The following is a 21,136-nucleotide window of genomic DNA, read 5'->3' on the forward strand; positions in this document are numbered from 1 at the left end:
TAGGAAAAATTCGATATCGAAGTTCGAGTATGTAGTTATATCCTCGATTAACCATTTCGGTCTACCAATAAACTTATTAGGTATCTATAAATTTGTACCATCTCGAGTTTCTTGTAAGATAGTACTTACTACAGATTTTTTTTTTCTTAACCTACAATCTATACATAGTAAATCTAAACTACATTCTTTACAAGTAACTTTAATTAGTTAAATTAACGATGCATTCCACTCTGCAGGAGCTTGCTTATAAAGTTATAACAAATAACCGCACAATACAATATTAGATATACCATATACTTGCTTAAAATTAGACGTGTGAATAAGATAACGAAAACAGATATAATCTAGGTATAAATTATCTTAGTATTAAACGTTGTGCCTTTACCTTTTTGTCACGCACTGTGTATAATATATAAGTTTTTCTTTTACATTATTTTAAAAATGAGTTTAAATATTACTGATGTTAATGAAATTTCAAAGTGGAGTTCTTCACGTATTCTACAATATTTCACTAAAGTCAGTCAATATTTGTATAAGTGTAATATCTGTACAAAATTTTATAAAACACCCAATGGTGGTGTTCAAAATTTAAGAAGCCATTTAATAACCGAGGGTAAAAAAGGAAAAGATAAAAAAAGAAAACTCCAATCTACATTGGAAAATATTAATAAAAAACAAAAATTGGATAATAAAAACGGTAAGTATAAAAATTAATTAAAAATTAAAGTTAAATATCAAGTCCAAGTGCAATAAAAATGAATTTAAAATAAAATTGCTATGAGAACATGACGTGGTTTATATTCTTAAATAATATTTACAAAGTATTATTAAATATATAAATAATTATTTGAAAAATTTTAATAGTTTTAATTTTAATAGTAGGTATTGAAAAATAAAATATAATATACTGAATAATAATACAAATGTTCAACACTTATATTTTATTATCTATAGTATTGAAATATTGTATAATTTTATAATAGCTAATTGTAATATATATTTTTATAAAATTAAAAACATTTTTAATTAATTAATAATTATTATTTATTTATATGCATAAAAATACTTCAACATTTAAAACTTACTAGGTAGGTACTTATATTAGTTACTAATAATCTAATCTTGAAAAAAATATCAGAAACACAAGAAATTGCAAATGAAAATGAAAATGCATTTAATATTGATGATCCGAAGTAGAAGATAATGTTGATTCTACTAATCGTAATAATTGCATTGATCTTTGGAGCCTACACAGGAGTTTTGAGAAAAAACAAAAAAATAAAACGAAGTCCGGATCTCATGAGAGAGATGAGATACATTCTTATTTGGATAAATCGATTATAGGACTCAAAGAAGATCCGATTATTGAATGGGAAAATATCAAAGGAGCTTTTCCAAATCTGTATAAACTAGCCAGACAATATCTTTTTATATCAGCCACATCAGTACCATCAGAAAGATTGTTTAGTAAGACCGGTAACATTATGACTAAAAGTAGAAATAGAATATTAGGCTCAAGATTGTCAAAACTAGTATTTTTACAATCATTAGATGATAAATATTGGTTCTGAATTTCTAATTTTCTAAATGTTTTACCTTACAAGTTGTAAAATTTATTTATTTATTTTATTTATTTTATTTATTCATTTATAATATTCAATGTACACATAATTATAATATATTAAAATATTTACTTTTTATTAAATAATATGACCTATTAATATTAATATAAAAAATTATATCGATATATCGATATTTCGATATTTTGATACCTATAAAAAAGTTTACATCGATATTTAATTCAACGATATATCGATATAACGATATATCGAACCATTGTCGTTTTTGCGCATGCTAAAACATGCTGTAACATGCTTGTTATACTATAATTTTTCAAATATAAATGGTGATATACCGGTAATATGTGATAACATTTCTACAACAGGGATAGATAGCGTTATCTGATAACTGTTGAATATATGAGTACGATAATATGGTACAATAATATGATAATATTAGTTCTTCTGCGCATGTACGTAACCGTGATTGCGGGGCTACACAAAACAGCTGCGGGGACGGGGGTAACGTGTAGGGAGGGCCGCGGCGGCAGGGTTACACGGATACGTATCGTATCCAAGGATGAGGGTCTAGAACAGGGGTCGGCAAGTAATTTCTATTGGAGTCCTAAAAATTAAAATAATAAATCAATGAGGTCCAGTGAAAAAAATCTTTTTCAAATCTTTATGTTTATATATTAAAAATAGCAGTATAAAAATAAAAATAATTATTCAGTTATTACAATTAATTTATATTAAAAATTACAATATTAAAAGTATGGAAAAAAATATATTTATTACAGTAAATTATTTAATGCGAAAAATTGCATTTCTTTTCCTTAGCCAGCTTTTTGAAATCGGGAACTCGTGGAGAACAGCTTATGCGCAATGTGTCCTCAAGGTGAGAGTCTGTTAATTTTGTCCGATATTTGTTTTTCAAAAAATTAATTTTTGAAAACGATGCCTCACAAATGTATGTCGAACCAAACATCGTAGCCAAGTTGATTGCCAGTTGCTTACAGTTTGAATACTTGTCAATGGCATCTTTAGCCCAGAATTCTTCAGTTGACGCACTTCTATACTGCTTCAAGGAAACATCTTCCTGTAAGTCTATTATTTCCATTTGGAGTTTTGACTTTGAAAGATTAAATAATTTTTCAGCTACATCAGTCCATTCTCCGTCTGGGAGAACATCGTAAGGGGTTTTTAAGAATTGTGATAGTTTTCCTATTTCAGAAAAGTCTTTGAATCTAGCATCGAATTCCTTCATAAGATCTGACAAAAAACTTAAAAATGTTTCGATGTTTACAATTTCAGAATAATTTTTGCATTCAAATACTGTGGAAAAGTGAATGAATTTTTTTTGTTCAATGTCTCGTTCAAATATATTTAGTTTGCGACGGAAATCAGACACACTTTGTATTAAATCACATATTAATTTCCCTTCTCCTTGTAATTCGACATTAAGCATATTTAAATATTTCAAAATGTCATTTAAGAAAGCCATTGCAACTATATTTCAATTGTTTTCTAAGAACTCCGAATGCTTCTTTGCTTCTTCAGTATCTACATTTTTTAGGAATGTTTTTACTTCTTCTTTAATGTTCCAAAAACGTCCAACTACTCGACCTTTACTGAGCCAACGAACATGATTGTGTTGTAGTAAATCTGAATAAGCTGAATCACATTGACTCAGAAACTCTTTGAACTGTCTGTGTTGGAGAGAAGAACGTGACCTGATAAAATTTATTAACTTGATCAACCCGTCCATAACGTCTTTCAGTGTAGCACTGAGTTTACTACAAAGCGATGTTTGGTGAATTATGCATTGATAAGTTAATATCCCGGATTCTTTTTATTTTCCCATCATCGCTGGTGCTCCATCAGTGGAAATTGACATAATTTTATCATAACTCAAATTTGATTTTTCATGAAGTCATCAAAACCCTTAAATAAATCTTCTCCACTAGTCTTGCCTTCAAATGTCAATATTGCTAGTAACTCTTCTCTAAATACTTTATTTTCAATGTCAAAGAATCGCAGGAAAATTGACATTTGTTCAGAATCAACTAAGTCACAAGATTCATCAAGCGCAATGCAGTAGTACGGTGACTTATGTAAAAGTTCAAATAAGCTTTTTTGGTTTTCGGCTGCCAACATTTCTGTCCTTCTTGTGTTGCTCCTTGCCGACAAAGGAATATCTTGGATAGAGGTAAGGATATTTTTATTTTCTTGAAAAAGTGCAGTGGCCACTTCCAACATACACTCTTTTACTATTTCGGAATCGGAAAACGGTTTTTGGAGCTTATTAAGAACCCAGCACACACGCAACGCTGCTTCAGTTGATTTCTCTTGTTCGCGCATACACTGTATAAGTGTAGTCGTACTATTTTTGTAAGATAACATACACGCATGGAGCTTATTTTTACGCATTTCACTGCCTGGAGGAAATTTTGTATGAAAATCTTTATGAATAGTTTCATAATGCCGTTTCTAATTTCCACTTTTAATAATAGCGACAGTTGAATTGCAAATTAAACAGACTGGAATAGCTCCAACCCTTTCAGGCAATACAAAACAATACAGCTCAGTCCACTCGTTCATAAACTTCCTATTTTCGCAGTCAATTTTGCGTTTTTTACTCAACATATTGAACGAATAATATAAAACGAAACACGCACTCTATCCACCGTTGAATGTATACGTACTGAATCGTATACTACGTCGAATACGGGAAACAGACAAATAATATAACTATTTCAACGGATAGCAACGATAAGCAATAAATATAATTTTACGCCATCGGTTCTTCGGAGTTCTTAGAAAATAATCAAATATTTGGTATCGTCACGACTCGGGGGTCGGCCGATAACATTGTAATAAAATCGATTATTACCTGCCCGATAAAATATTTGCAATGAATTATGATATAACTATAATCTGAGTTTGATAAATTAAATAAAATAAATATTCTCTATTAATAATAATACTTTTATAGTAAATAACATATTCGTACTATAAGTACATAATGTGTGACAGGGTCCAGAGTTTTGCCTTCTGCCAGTTGCCGATCCCTGGTCTAGAACTCTCATTTTACACCTACTCATTATCTCAAAGAAAATGCCGATAAAACAAGGTGCGTGGCTTGTCTATTACCTTGAATTGCACGTCATCTATCAATCGGTAAACTATTTCAGGCATATCGAAGCACAACGATGTACAATTTTCACCGAGCATAAGCCACTCATATATTCTTTCACATAACGCCGAGAAAAGATACCTTCTACGTAACTCGAACAATTAACATTTATCTCAGAATTTACCACAGACATTAAACACGTTAAAGGTGAACGAAATATCGTCGCTGATATTATGTCACGTATTGAAGCCATGTCAGGATGCAAATCGTAGTTAACGAGTTGTGTCCCGACTAAATTTTTCGTACCCGAGTTGTGTCCCGATGATAAAAGTGGGGTACACGAGTTGTGTCCCAATGATAAAAGTGGGATACACGAATTGTGTCCCAACTGTTTTATGAAGTTTTACACAAGTTGGATAAAAAAAGTTTTTATTAATTAAAATCGAGAAATTTTTCCATTTCAATGTTATATAAATACCAACAATATTTTATAAGATAGTTACAGAATAAAATTCGATTCTATCCATTATTATTATCGCGTGGAGATAAGATGTGCACGGAGCTACGACGATTGTCATTGTACAATGTACATATTGTGTACTCATCTATCTTGATTGTTGATCATCTACTTTATTACGATAATAACGAACTATATAATATTATATATATATATATATATATATAACTATACTCGGATATTCCAATATCACACTTGAATTTTTGACGAGATATAATAGTAGTAATACAATATTATACGATTAATTTAATATATTCAGTCAAACATTAACCGTCCACTATGGAGCAAATGACAAGTGAGAAGAACAAAATACTTTTAGTGATTGATGGTTACAAATTTTGTTTCCATAAATTATTAAAGTCTGATTTGCAAAGATGGAGATGTTCTAAAACGTCATGTAAGTCTTTTATAAAAATTAATAACGTTAATGAAATAGTTGAACGCAAAATTAATCATAATCACGAACAACTTGAAACATCTGTTCTGAATAGACAAAAAATTAGTAATGTTCTAAAAAGAAAAGCTATAGACGACGTGTGTGAGAGACCGTGTAAATTAATTCACAATGAGTTACGCAAGGGTGACGTAGAAACACTGACTTCTTATGATATTTCTCGTATTCGTGACAATATGTACCAAGCTCGATCTCATATTTTACCAAATCTACCAAAATCCATTTCAGATGTACATGATGTAATTGAAAATCTACAAATTATATCAAATCGAGGGGAAAATATGATATTCATTAATGATCGTGAAAATAATATTATTGAATTTTCTTGTTCAATCAATTTAGAATTACTGGCTAAATCAGAAATTTGGTTCGTAGATGGTACATTTAAAAGTGCCCCAAAATTTTTTTACCAAATGTTCACTATACATACTATTAAAAATGAACAATTTATACCATTATTATTTATATTATTGCCAAATAAAAGACAAGAATCATATTTCATAGCTTTTGTCGCCTTTTGAACATATAAAAAAATATTTTTTGGATTTAAATTTAACATTAAGTGTACAGCGTATTCTTGTGGATTTTGAAATAGCAATACACTCTGCTATCACTGATGTGTGGCCAAACATAGAAATTAAAGGCTGTCGCTTCCATCTCGGTCAGAGCTGGTGGCGAAAAATTCAAGAACTCGGTTTATCTGTAGAATATAACGATCAATCCTCCGAAATAAGCAAATTTTTAAAGTACGTTTTTGGATTACCATTTCTCCACCCAGATGAAGTAGAAAATGCATTTGTGTTTGATCTAATGTCTTGTAGTGTTTCAAATAATTCCGACATTCTAAAATTTGCAATTTATTTAATGGATAACTATGTCATGAATTATGCTTTATTTCCTCCTCGTATATGGGCAGAATCGTCAAATTCAATGCTACGTACTACTAATAGTTGTGAAGCATTTCACTCGAAATTTAATTCTATGTTTTATTCAAGCCATCCCAATATCTTTCAATTTACTGAAGTGATAAAGAATTTGCAATGTGACATTTACATTAAAATAAGAAGTTCTGGAAAATTATCAAAGACAACACGTGAAAAACATTTATTTCTTAGTCAAAATTTAAATGCATATAAGAATGGACAAATTTCACGGTTTGAATTTATAAAAACGGTATCATTTAAATTTTTGCCTAATATATAATTTTATTAAAACTGTTAATGTAGTTATTTTTACTATTTATTTATATTTATTAGACAAAATAACATAAATTATTATTAGATTACATAAAAATTTTTACTATAATAATATGACGTTTTTTATACGAATTTCTTATTTTTCGTGAAAATATAATATATATCATACTTTTAATATTTTAATAGAAAAATTTCTTAATGTAAATTTATAAAAATTGTTTTATTTAAGTGTTGGCTTTTTATATTATATTATTAAAATTATTTGTGATGTGTAGTTATTTTTAATTTTTATTTATATTAGTTAGATCAAACTTGAGGGACACAATTCGTGTCCTTCAAAAAAAAACTGAGGGACACAATTCGTGTAACCCGAAAAAAACCGAGGAACACAATTCAAGTAACCTGAAAAATACATAGGGACACAATTCAGTATTTGGGACACAACTCGTTTGCAGCCATGCAGATGATGAACTCAAACATTTTATTGATAACAGTTCGTCTTTATATTTAGAGAAAGTACCAGTTCCCGGATATCCAGTATATATTTATTGCGACCCCTTAATCACCCCGACTAATGCACAACAGCTCACTTAATTTCAAAACTATTTTTGATCATCAAAAAAAAAGGATTGCCGTTTTTGGCACGTGTCTGCCTTCACTGTCAACGATCAAAAATAAACTGACATGTCTCTGCTCAACTGGGAAACTTTGAAATACCTTCATGCCGATTCAGACAGAACATATCGATATAATCGGTACATTGCTGCCATCTCAGTCCTTCGGATATTGTCTAACGGTAATCGACCGTTTTACACGTTGGTTAGAGGTGAATCCACTCGAACATATTACCGCAGATGACGTACGCTGGGTTTCAAGTTTCGGGTTACAACTGACTATAGTACTCAGTTTGTTTCACCCACCTTGAAAAATAAACGTTTTGGTTTTACGCTTCACCCCATTACTAGTTGGCACCCTGCTGCAAACGGATTCATAGAATGAATGCATGAACTAAAGACAGACTTTATAACCAACGCCAAAGAATTGTGGACAAGATCACTGCCCCATCGTTCTTTTTGGAATACATTCTTCACTTAAAGAAGACTTAAATACCACGTCAGCTGAACTCGTTTATGTGGAGCCTCTTAATCTTACCGACAATTTATTTGAAGACAATCAAGAAAATAGGAGTATGAACGGTCCTGCTAGTTCATTCGATCGTATTCGTATTATTATGAATGAAATTCGTCCAATGCCTGCATCTCGTAATTCAAGTCCAAGATCATTTGTTTTTACTGACCTCAAAGACTATTCACTAGCATTTCTCAGGAAGAGAGGTGTCCGAGTAGGTTAAGCACTATATCTACCCTATCAAGGCCCATTATGAAGTGTTTTCCTGGAATGAGAAGACTTTCATAATAAAAATTCGAAATAAATCATTTATGGTTACGATTGATGAAGTGAAACCTGCCTATCTCCCGGTGAACGAAATCTCAAATGAAAACCAGGACTATACTCCACCAGCTACTGCTCCGCATATAGCCTATTAATAACAACCACCTAGAACCGATCCATCGTCATTGCCAAAACGCACATCTCGCTTAGGTCGCCGAGTAAGATTCCAGGACATTTTTGACACCAGTTAATTCCACTACAAAAGGAGGTACTGAAACTGTAATATATTCTAGAATATTCGACCGCTCAAGCATCAAGAAGTCGCATGTGTCTACCGTAATGTTCTATAAGGTTAGCGGTGCCGCCGTCGATAACTCTGGAGGATTCGAAAACATATATAAGCGCAACATCGTCTTACCGTGCAAGTAGTCTCAGCCTTTCTCAAGCCGACTCTCGCTTTTAGGAGAATTAATTTATATTTTATGTAGTTTAAAATAAAATGTTGTTATCGGTCAGTGTTTATTAATTTACACCTACTTATACACCTTATAATGCTATAAATGCAGTCCACTGTACCCCGAATGTTCATATTAATTATTTTCTAGTTTTTTTAAAAATATTTAAAAATATATTTATCATTTTAAATTTTAACAACCAAGAAACGAGTTACTATTTTCTGCAAGAAATCTTCATCAAAATTTTAAAATCCTAAAATCAATACATTAATGAATAATGGATATGCTTAGCATCGAAAATCAAATTAGGTATATTGTTTTTCTAATTTAATTAATGTAATTAGTTTTTGATTATAAATATTATTATAAACATCAAGTAATATAACTATCAGAATCTTAAATAAAATAATGCAAGGCTGTTTCTCTGTATATAATGTTATGTAATTTCGACATAAAATTAAAAATAGTAACTATCAAGTTAATTAACTACTACTAATAATATTTTTCATACAATTTTAAAACTACATAATATATTATGTAAACGTTTAAAGGATGGTCTTAAATAAATATTTATAAAGATATAATATCAAAATATTTTTTTACAATATTGTAAAAAGGTAATATTATTATAATTATGGATTTTAATTGATAATATAATTTTATATCTAAGTAAGTTTTAAAAATTATTACAATTTATAGTGATTAATTAATTATAATAATAAATTATATTGTATTATTAATGTCTATGTTAGTATCATCATCCTCGTCATCCCAAAAATCTTTATAGGTAATATTATTCTGTAACATAATATAAAATACATATAAAAATTTTAATGGCCTGAATACCCCAAAATTTAAGTTCTTTTATAATTATTGTTAGTCCAACTTATGGAAAATCTTGTATTAAATTTTCAACTCTTAGCTACTGATACAAACATTTTTATGAATCATACCTCCAAAATAATTTACAAACATTATGATTATGACGAACTTCTGTCATTATTTGAACTTAAAAAACCAATTAAATAAAAATTTGTTTGTTTATTGTTAAGATTTTTGAATTACAATAAGCACAACTTATAGGGAATCTTGTATTAGTTGTATTAATTTTCAAGTTTTTATGGGCAACCAACATTTTTTTTTATCGACACTATAAAAAACAATACTTAGAACATTTCAGTTGTCTATAAATAACTCAAAAAAGCCAATATATCTTGAACATTTAACAGTAAATAAATAGTAGGTACTCATATAAATATTTTGTAAATATTTTAAGCATTTGTAGTGATTAGTATTTGAGTTACAACTATAAAAAAAAAAAATTGATTTGGTCGAAATCTGGTTTTGTATAATAATTCTCGTTTTTCCGTCACTTTTTTTTTCTTATCAATTTATTTTGAAAACTGTTGTAAAAGTTTTTTTACCTCTATAATTTATTAAGGCTTTATTTGTCATCGCGAACCACACCTTAAGTTAGAAATTGAAGCATTTTTTCGCAAGTTATGTTGAACATAAAAAAAAAACATATCATTGTAAAATTATAGATGAAAAACCATATGTGATCAGAAACGTTTTTGGCTTATAATGATATAATAGGTAATGAATAAATATTATAATGATGTATTATAATGTATTATAATTAGGTAAAAGATTTATTACTAATTCAAATAACACATTTACCATTTACCATTACGCTAATACTTTATCTCCTAAATCTTAAATAAAAACTCTTATTATTCTTACTTCAATTACACTTTTTTTTTTTTTTGCTGTTTGGAACCGACGACCGGAAGGGGACTGCTTTCGCATTACTTCCTCCCAACTTCAATTAAACTTATACTTCATTAACATAACTTAATACCTAATAATACATTAACATTTTAAACCAATCTCAAATATTTGTATTTTAACTACTTAAGAGCTACGGCGCCTCTACTAATATGTAGCGTGGTCGGGGATGATCAGTTAAATATAGAATATTCAGGGAAGAAGTTAGTTTCTTATGAATATAATTTAATCGTAGCTCGGGAGCATAAATGGTACATAGGATACAAATAAATGTGGATTGATCCAAAAACGTATTAATATATAAAGTTTATTCTTACTTACTAATAAAATGTACAAGCTGTAGGACAGTCTCGGAAGTCGGAGTTCGTGAGCGCGTGATGTTAATCGCGGGGAACTGCCTGTCTCTTACATGGTATTCGTTTTTAGCCGTAGCTTTACAATAATTAAACATGAGACCTCACTGGAAGGGCTTTATGTATAATCAGCATTACAATATTATATTTTACATGTTTGGTTTATGATATATATATTATATATATGTATACTATATAATATGTACCTATTGTACATATTATTATGTTTATAAAATATAAATAATGATATAATAATCGTACACTTTCATCTACTGAGTTCTAATGAGATTCTACTCAATGACACTAAATATATATAGCAAAGCAGCTTCCTAAGTCTTATTTTACATTTCAAACTTTTTATAAATTTTTATAATTCTCATGTTTACTTATAACATCATTCATTGAAATATAAAATATTTTTATTCAGTGATTTTAGATTCTGAACGAAGTGATGAATGTATTGATTTTATTGTGAGGTGTGTTTTTTTATGTCTGTGTACAGCATAACTTGTCGAAATAATGCTTCAATTTCAAACTTCTGATGTGGGGGGGGGGGGGTTCCGATGGAAAAATGAATATCTTTGGTGCATTATAGGGGTCAAGAGTAAACATTTTCAAACAGTTTTCAAACAAATGGAAAAAAACAAAATAAAAGAACGAAAAACGAAAATTTTTACTCAAAACCAGTCGATTTTTCTGAGAATTTTTTTTTTTTGAAGTGTCGATAAAAAAATGTTGCCGCCCCAAAAAAAATTGAAAATTGAATACAAGATTCCTTATGAGTTTTTTTTTTTATTGTAGTTATAAAAATCGTTCTTCATAATTTTTTTTTTATAAGGGTTTATTATTTATTTTTACGAATTATGTCAAAATCGCGAAAATTTGCATATTTGAAAAGCCATAAATTTTTTATTTTTATGTTTAAGGTTACAAAATTCAACCCTAAGTTTTTCATAAGTTTTCCTTCAAATAACTGCACAGAAAATCCGAAGCATCATTATAGGAAATATGTTATGAGTGTCTAAATTTTAATTTTTTACGAAATTGAATTACGTAACGATAACGATTTATCCTCAAACAATTTTAAATCTTATTATTCAAAAAGTTTTAGTTGTAGATACTTGAAAATTTTACCAGTTGTTAGATTGGCATTTTATTTACATAATTTAATTTTCAAAATATTTTGCTTATTTTTTAATGCTATTTATAGGCATAAACTACCTTTTCCACTAAGCACTAGAAATTATATCCTAGGCTGACAAATCATATCCGTAGTTCTTTTCAGAGTCATTTAAATATAATGATGCCTATCATTGGATTCAAATTCAATACATCGATTATAGTGACCTATTATACAGCAAACTGTTTTTTTGTCATTTTTATTTCATATTTACATTTTTTAATGTTTTTAAAGTCATTAACTTCTTAGTCCTAATTATAAAAATGATGACCCATTAAAATTATTAAAATTATTTATTGCTGTTATTTTACCTCATAACGGATTTCAGGATTAATCAAAAATGTATTATATACTTGACCAATATCAAGTACATTCGACTAAAAAAAAAAAAAAAAACATTAAAATTAAAAGTTAATAATGCGTATAGCATAAAATGTATATTTTGACGTGTTCAATATACTTATGTATCTTTAAAATTAAAATTATAAAAAAATATTTAATTTGCTTTTTAAAAAGAATATTTACTCTATAAATTAAAAGGTTTCAATATGGTTGTTTTTTGGAACTTTAAAAATATATTTAAACAATGTGTATTATTTAAAAATAATCAAACCATGATGCATAATTTACCAATTTAATTCCAACTTCATTTCTGTCCATCAAATACATAGTAAATAATTCATGTGCTTCTAAATTCCTCAAGCGGTCCTATAATTATCCAATAAGTTGTTTAATTTGTTAGATAAGTAACACATATATATATATATATTGCATTGTAATAAATACTATTAATCATGGTAGTTGTGATCTAGGATAACATTTATATTGCTTGCAAATAGCAGTCTAGATGACAATGTGTTCCTCAACTACCCGAATTTATGCAATGGTACCTACTAGATTACCTACTAGATTACAAATAGTAACTATGCGGAGGAACATGATTGAAGCTAAAATTCTTTCCGGCTCGGCCCAAGGTCAAGTTGTTTTTATTCATAGAATATCGATAATGACTAATGAATTTCCTTTTGAATTTAAACGAGTCAAATTTTCTATAAAGTTTTGTACTTAATTATTTTATACGTATACGTAGTGAGTTCAAATAACACAACATTGTAATAGATCGCAATCACTATAGTAAATATATATTTATATTCACTCCTATGAATTATATAAAAAATGGTAATTGCGCCACCCATTCTAGACCAGGGGTCTCCAAATTTTTTTATTCAAGGGCCACAAAAAATATCATCTCTTGGTGGGCCAAACGTTTATACATGTATTACTCAATACATACAATTTTTAATTTTTAAATGATAGTTAACTCCTCGTATATTTACTATCCTATAGAGACCGTGGGCCTGTTAAAATTTGTTCGAGGGCCGTATTCGGTATCCGACCTGTAAGCTGTAGTTTGGAGACTCCTGTAGTAGGTAGACTACTAATCGAAAAATTTCGCTGCAATATTTATGAAAACGTTATCTGTACCGCCGTTTTGCCGTTTCATTATAAAAACTTTTTTTCTACCAAATTTTCTAAAGATTTCCGACCTTTTTCCGCTTCATCCCGTAGTCCGTACCGTACGCTTTCCCGTAGCACGTGTCGTTTGACGTTTCGCGAATCTCGCTTACTTACTACTGGGCTTCACTGAGAAAAATTCGTGTGAAGACACAGAAATATAGATTTATGAGCCCAGATATATGATACATAAAACGATCAACGATCTAATGAGTGAATTATAAATTATAATGATTCATGAAAAATTCGCTGCTATTAATGTATGAGTTCAAAGTTTGTTAAACAGTCGTAAATACTTTTATAAGTTCATCGTGGGTATGTGTAAAATATATATATATAAAGTTAATAGACTTGATATTTTGAAGTATTAGTTATAATATTAATATTCTGATATTTAAAAATATATTCAAAATACGTGCATAAATACGGTAACGTTGTATACTATACACTCCTATAATGCATTTTGTTTTCCACGATGTAAATATTATTACCTATTATTAGACAGTGACGTACGGACATTTGTATCTAATTGTTGAACCGCATTTGGTACATTCGAATAGCATGTGTGTATTTTAAATTTTCATAACAAATATAATAAGATAGTGATTTATCACAGTCATTACAAAGACGTAATAAGAGAATATTTTTACTGTCCGAGTTTTCATTATATGAGAATTGTAAGAATTTAACAAGCAAAATGACGGTTATGCAGCATTCTTTACTAGGAAACTGCTTAAGAGCTTGAGATTCGGCATTGATTTTCAACACAAACGGTAGTTAATACATTATGGCATAAGGTTCCTATGATAGGTTAGGCAGATGGTAGCAAGAACGAACCCTGCTCCGGCTGGTCAGTCGGCGGTGCTTTGATTAACACGGCCGTCCAAATTTTTTTTTCCAATTTTTTTGATTTTAAAATCATTTTTAAATGACATTGAAAATTAAAGTTATTACTGTGTCTTATACGATAAATACACGTCTTGGATTTTCTTAATAATAAATTATTAAGGGCAAGGATTTATATGCAATAAAAAATTATAAAATATGCATTTTATTTACTAAAATATGCAAAAACAAATTTTTATTATTTCTAGAGTATTATTATTTATCATAATTCAAAATTTATTATTATTACATTAAAATATTAAATATTAGCTTATATTATATCATTATTACATGCTACTATAATGTGTTGTTTCATTAATTTTCAAATACAAACATCCAGCAATTTGAACGTAAAATACATTTATACTGACTAAAACTCCTTTCCACATCTCACGAGGTTATTGGTGCATATTTAAATAATTCGATTTATCTTGGAGTTAATCAATATCGATTTCTTGGATAGATAATTTTTATACTCTATATTTACAATTATTCGACGGATAAACCAAAAACTATCGATTTTATGAAAAAAAACCATTTAAAATTAACAATAAATTATAAAATTTTGAAAATTTAAGTTAAAAAAAGTCAAAATTCCAAAAATCTATAAAAATGAAATTATATGCATTGTGTTCAAAATATGCAAAAATATGCAAAAAAAAAATTGGTTCTATTTAAACGAGAATAAGCCAAATCGTGGACAAATCTGACAACCATTAAATTTGTACTTAAGGAAAAAACATGCAAATGCATATAAATCCTAACCCTAGTTATTATATATCAGGGATGGGCAACTTAAGTTACTAGAGGGCCAATGCGGGCCAGAAAGCAAAAAAAAAAAAGGTTATCAAAATATACATTTTAATTAACATTTATTTTATCTATTATATAAAAATAAGTCCGGTTTTCCTCCCTGACGCTATAACTCCAGAACGCACGAACCGATTTCCACGGTTTTGCATTCGTTGGAAAGGTCTTGGGCTCCGTGAGGTTTATAGCAAAGAAAATTCAACAGAAAAGTGGGGAAATCGTTTTTCACATACAGCGCCATCTATTATACATAGCATGTACTTCAAACCAATAGCAACGGTGCGTGATAAAGTGTGTGACAGATAGTCATTATTCTCTGCTCAGTTAATTTCATTTAAGCTCAGTGTAAATTATGTGGATCGTGCATTTGAAGTTAAATTCAACACTCTGTCCATAGTCCAAAATGCCTAGAGAACGACGTGCGAACATCGGCCGCCGCACAAGACATGCAAGCCAGCAACAAGTCTATTCAAGGAACTTAAGAGAAGAAAAACAAAATATAATAAGAGAAAATGACCGATTGAGACATCGCGTGAGCACACTTGGAATCAATCAACAAAGAAATTCCAACGTCGCAAACAAGGAACCCCAGTTCCAGACTGGCCACAGGTGTTTTCAACTGATGCACTAGGTCGTATGTACACTGTTCATCCTAGAAACGATGAATGTTTTTATTTGCGACTGCTGTTAGTAAATGTACGTGGACCGAAATCATTTGCGCATTTGAAAACTGTGAATGGCCACCAATGCCAAACATATCGAGAAGCATGTCAACTATTGGGTTTGCTGGAGAACGATTCTCATTGGGATTTAACACTTGCAGATTCAGTTGTTTCATCAAATGCGTACCAAATACGAACGCTGTTCGCAATTATCATCACCACATGTTTTCCTTCACAACCAATTCAGTTATGGAACAAATACAAAGACGCCATATGTGAAGATATCTTGCATCGCTTGCGTATTCAAACGAATAATCCTGACATCCAAATAACCGATGAAATCTACAATGAAGGATTGATTCTGATTGAGGATCAATGCTTGACTATTGCAAACAAGCTACTGATTGAAGTAGGAATGATTGCGCCAAATCGATCGATGCACGATGCATTCAACCAAGAATTAAATCGAGAGCTGCAATACAATGTTGATACATTGCAGGAATTCGTTAGAAATAATGTTCCGTTGCTGAATGAACAGCAAAAACAAGTATACAAAACATTAATGCAAGCGGTGGACAATAATACTGGTGGTCTATTCTTCCTGGATGCACCTGGAGGAACAGGGAAAACATTTGTCATTTCATTTATTTTGGCCACTATTCGATCAAGATGTGACATAGCTTTGGCGTTAGCATCATCTGGAATTGCGGCGACTCTTCTAGATGGCGGTCGTACTGCACATTCTGCGCTTAAGTTGCCACTCAATTTAAACACAATTGATACTCCAACGTGCAATATTTCCCGATCCAGTGCAATGGGAAAATTGTTAATGCAATGCAAGCTCATTGTTTGGGATGAGTGCACAATAGCACATAAGAAATCACTTGAAGCACTTAACTTCACACTGAAGGATCTTCGGAGAAATAACAACATCTTTGGCGGCTTGATGATATTGTTGGCAGGCGATTTCAGGCAGACGTTGCCAGTAGTTCCCCGTGGAACGCCTGCAGATGAATTGAATGCTTGCCTAAAGGCATCACCTTTATGGAATAACGTAAAAACATTATCGCTAACCACTAATATGAGAGTTCAACTTCAAAATGATCAAAATGCTGCACAATTTTCCAAACAATTGTTAGATCTTGGAAATGGAAAAGTCCCAGTTGATGCGACATCTGGATTAATTACTCTTACCAACGACTTTTGCCGATTTGTAGACACTCAATTAGTTCTTATTGAAAATGTTTTCCCAAACATTAGTGAGAATTATAAGAATTATGCTTGGTTAAGTCAACGAGCAATTCTTGCAGCAAAAAATAATGATGTCCACGCACTGAATTTCACCATTCAATCAAAAATTGCTGGCGATTTGGTGACATACAAATCCGTTGATTCAATAACAAATCCCGATGATGTAGTAAATTATCCAACGGAGTTTTTGAACTCTCTGGAGATACCAGGATTTCCACCACATAACTTGCAACTGAAAGTTGGTACAGTTATTTTGATACTGCGTAATTTGAATCCACCGCGACTTTGCAACGGTACTCGACTTTCGGTAAAGAGACTTATGCCGAATTTAATTGAGGCAACCATTATTAACGGAAAGTACGCAGGTGAAAATGTATGTATTCCTCGAATACCAATGATTCCGACTGATCTTCCGTTTGACTTCAAACGATTGCAATTCCCAGTTCGCCTTGCGTTCGCAATGACAATTAATAAGTCGCAAGGCCAATCGCTTAGTGTTTGCGTGATAAATTTGGAAAATCATTGTTTTTCACATGGACAGTTATACGTTGCGTGTTCACGAGTTGGGAAACCATCCGCTTTGTTTGTGTTAACGTCAGACCAAAAAACAAAAAATGTGGTTTACCAAAGAGCACTACAATGAAACAATTAAATAACACTTCATTTTAGTAGGTAATTGAAATGAATTTATTACTGTTGTGAAATGAAATAAATATTTTCCTTTTCAAATATATAACAAAAAAAATTTTTTTTCTTTATCTTTTAATCACCAAACGAAATGTTACATAAAACGAATCTGGTGGCGAAACGGAGTTCGCCGGGTCTGCTAGTTAATAATATATAAATAGGTAGTCATTCTACCATAAGGTGTTAAAATTTCTGTTCTCGTCATCAATTTTACTTTTTTGCGGATATTCTTTACCTCTAAAATACGAAAAAAATTTTCAACGACAGCACGATACGAATGTACTAATAGCTATGGTTAAAAGCTATACATACGTGTGTGTATATACATATACTATATTATGAAATTTAGATATTTAATGATGTTCAATGCCAGATAACAATTATTATATATTGACAAGATAGTTTATATATATAGATTATAGAATAATAGACGATAAACTTTAACATTGTATGATGTGATTTTGAAATGTAGGACGGCCAGGACGAGCCAGATAAAATATACTCATCCCTGTTATGTATAATAAATACACATATCTACATTATCTACGTGTTTTTGTAGGACTACAACGCTCTTTTGATGTACGAATCTTTTATTTATAATTAATTAATGTATTACTTACAATAAATACAGTACTACTAATCGGTTTATCTGAGATAAGAATAAGCGTTACAGGGTGATATGTAGGTATTTTCTACAGGCCAATTTTATGATGATCATCATTATTCATTACTTTAATATCACCTTAATGTACCTATTTACACTGTTATATTATATTACATTAAATTTAATGAATTATACGATACTGTTTTAAGTTGTACTATCTATCATGATAGTTGAGTGGGATTCGGGAAATCATAGAATTAAGGACTGTGTGATCTAACTTCGGCTATATAAAAACTATATTAGTTTTAAAACAGATTTACCTCAGGAGTAACAACTATTTCGGAAATAGCACTCTGTATACTTGTGTACATTGCAACATAATCTTGTTTCAGTTTCCAAAGATATCTAAATATTATAGTAAATAATTCAATCCTATTAATGTATGGACTTTTCGAATTGTCTCTCAGTTTTTTAAGTTGTTCAAATATATCATTTTCTTTGATCTCTGTTTTGTCAAAATATTTTAATATCGTTTTATTTGGTGTATCCCGAATCCAACCACCAGGTGTATTCGAAAGTTCCCAATTATCAATAGATAATAGCACCTGAAAATAATATTTTGTTAATTAATTATATTGCCAATTTAAAATTTGATAAACATAAATGTATTTTTTTCATAGGAGTTTTTGAGAAAAAAAATGAGTTGTATGATAAGTTCTGTAAGTGATTCAAGAATTTGTATATTAAAATAATATCATTTTAATTGAATTGGTAGTGATAGGTAATTGATCTTATTGCGATTTTAAAATAGTAATCATTTATTTTAAAAACTAGCCACTTACGAGATACAAATTGAGAGTTAAATTATTTTTAATCAGTGTAAAATAAATTATAAAATAATCTTTTTGTTAATGGTAGGTATGTTTTAAGTTAAGTGTATAGAATGTTTTTTATGATTGTAACAATAAATAATTCAGTTATTTGTGTGGTGACATTAGATTTTTTTATGTTGTATGTAGTGATTATAAATAAATATATATATATATATTTCCATTGACATTAGTATTACTAGAGATTAATTTCAAATCTTTCAACAATAACATAACCAAATACTTAGGTCAATGTAAAAATAGATATAGGTAGCAGGAATAATCTCTTAGAAAAATCAACTAAATTAATTCAAAAGAAAATATGTCATTTTAAATTGTAATTTAAACACTACACGATTTTATTGAGCAAGTAAAATTGTTTTTTTTTTTTTTTATTTATAACAATACAACCAATTAAAACCGAATTGTATACACGAAACACATTATTAAACATAATTAGTTTTGAAATTTTTAAACTTATTTTTTAGTGTTATTGATATGAAAAAAAAAATATAAAAAAATTATAAATACCTAACAGACTATAAACAATAGGTAATAACTTTTTTGTATCTCGTTAAAATGTGTGCAATATTGTATACTTATTCCCTTAAAAATTTAGTTTCTTAAATGTAACTTTTACCTAGTGATTATTTTTCGTTTTATTCAATATAATTTTATAATTATTATAGATACAATAAAATGCTATGTATCTACAGAGGAGTCATGGAAACGAATGTATGTTATAATAAATTAGTACCTAGGTACTTAAAAATAATAATTTATTTAATTTCTATTAAATATCATGAAAATTGAAAATTGATGAATCAAACTCATGAAAAAGGATGTGTGTGAAATCCTTTTTACTACTTAATTTTGTTTAAAAAAAGTGTTTTCTAGATATTACTGAATTTGGCATTTGAATTATGATATAGGGTCATATATTATTATAAAATATTTAAAATAAAATAAAATATCTCAACATTTTAGTATTGTGCAAAATGCAAATATAAATTAAACATCTTAAGACTAATTACTTTGCTTTTTTGTTTAGCTTTTAGGTATATAAAATGTTCATCATTGACTAATTGTTCATTGCCGGACACATCTTTAAATTTGAATGCCATTCTATCTGCATTATTTTTAGCTTCATTCAATAATGGTGTATAGGTACAAGATTCTGAATGATCACTCTTTACTTCAAACAATTCCATCAACCACTTATAGGCAATAAAAAGATTTTTTACTTTTTCACTTATATTGTTATATATTGTTTTAGCGAGTTGATTATCCTTTTTCTTTATTTTATTTTTTTCATCTTGAAATTTGGTGTAATCAATCAGTAATTCCATTGCTTGAAAATAAAAAAAATAATAGTATGTTAGATTCTAAACGAAGTGAAGAATGTATTGATTTTACAATGATGTGTGTTTTTTTTTTTTTTGTGTGTCTGTGTACAGCAAAACTAGTCGAAATAATGCTCCAATTTCAAACAATGGGGGTGGTTTCCGATGTAAAAGTGAATATCCTTGGTGCATTATAGAGGTAAAAGTTAACATTTTCCAACAGTTTTCAAAAAAATCGAGAAAAACAAAAAAAAAATGACGGAAAAACGGCAATTTTTACGCAAAACCAGTTTTCGACTAAAAACTAATCACTGAAAATACTTGAAATTTTCACCAAATGTTAATGTCAGTGGTATCCGTATGTAGTTAAATTTTCAAAAAATTTTGACTTTTTTGAGTTATTTATAGACCACTGAAATTTTCGATTTTTTTGAGAAATTTCTTTTAAAACGTCAATAAAAAATTTTTGGATGACCAAAA

General features: G+C 29.5%; 2 protein-coding genes across 2 annotated transcripts in view; both read right to left on the reverse strand.

Moving 5' to 3' along the window:
• Positions 1-9,128: 9,128 nt before the first annotated feature.
• Positions 9,129-21,136, reverse strand: part of LOC126551913 (uncharacterized) — a 51,196-nt gene continuing 39,188 nt past the window's right edge. The window contains exons 11-15 of the mRNA XM_050206304.1: positions 20,348-20,664; positions 18,765-19,049; positions 12,661-12,738; positions 12,342-12,407; positions 9,129-9,507 (exon numbers count right to left, since the gene is read on the reverse strand). Coding sequence (XP_050062261.1) covers positions 9,433-9,507; positions 12,342-12,407; positions 12,661-12,738; positions 18,765-19,049; positions 20,348-20,664 — 821 coding nt within the window. The 3' untranslated portion in view covers positions 9,129-9,432. The remainder of the gene's footprint in view (positions 9,508-12,341; positions 12,408-12,660; positions 12,739-18,764; positions 19,050-20,347; positions 20,665-21,136) is intronic.
• Positions 15,497-17,225, reverse strand: LOC126551931 (uncharacterized). The gene is made up of 2 exons (XM_050206320.1): positions 16,304-17,225; positions 15,497-15,717 (listed from the first exon to the last, which is right to left on the reverse strand). Exons 1-2 carry the CDS (start codon positions 16,833-16,835, stop codon positions 15,710-15,712), a joined length of 540 nt encoding a protein of 179 aa, XP_050062277.1. The 5' UTR covers positions 16,836-17,225; the 3' UTR covers positions 15,497-15,709.

This window comes from Aphis gossypii, chromosome X, assembly GCF_020184175.1.
Source record: "Aphis gossypii isolate Hap1 chromosome X, ASM2018417v2, whole genome shotgun sequence".
Taxonomy (NCBI): Eukaryota; Metazoa; Arthropoda; class Insecta; order Hemiptera; family Aphididae; genus Aphis; species Aphis gossypii.

What these genes read in the sequence shown, in the direction of transcription:
- LOC126551931 (XM_050206320.1), bottom strand. Translation starts at nt 16,835, where the DNA reads ATGTTGTTATTTCTCCGAAGATCCTTCAGTGTGAAGTTAAGTGCTTCA.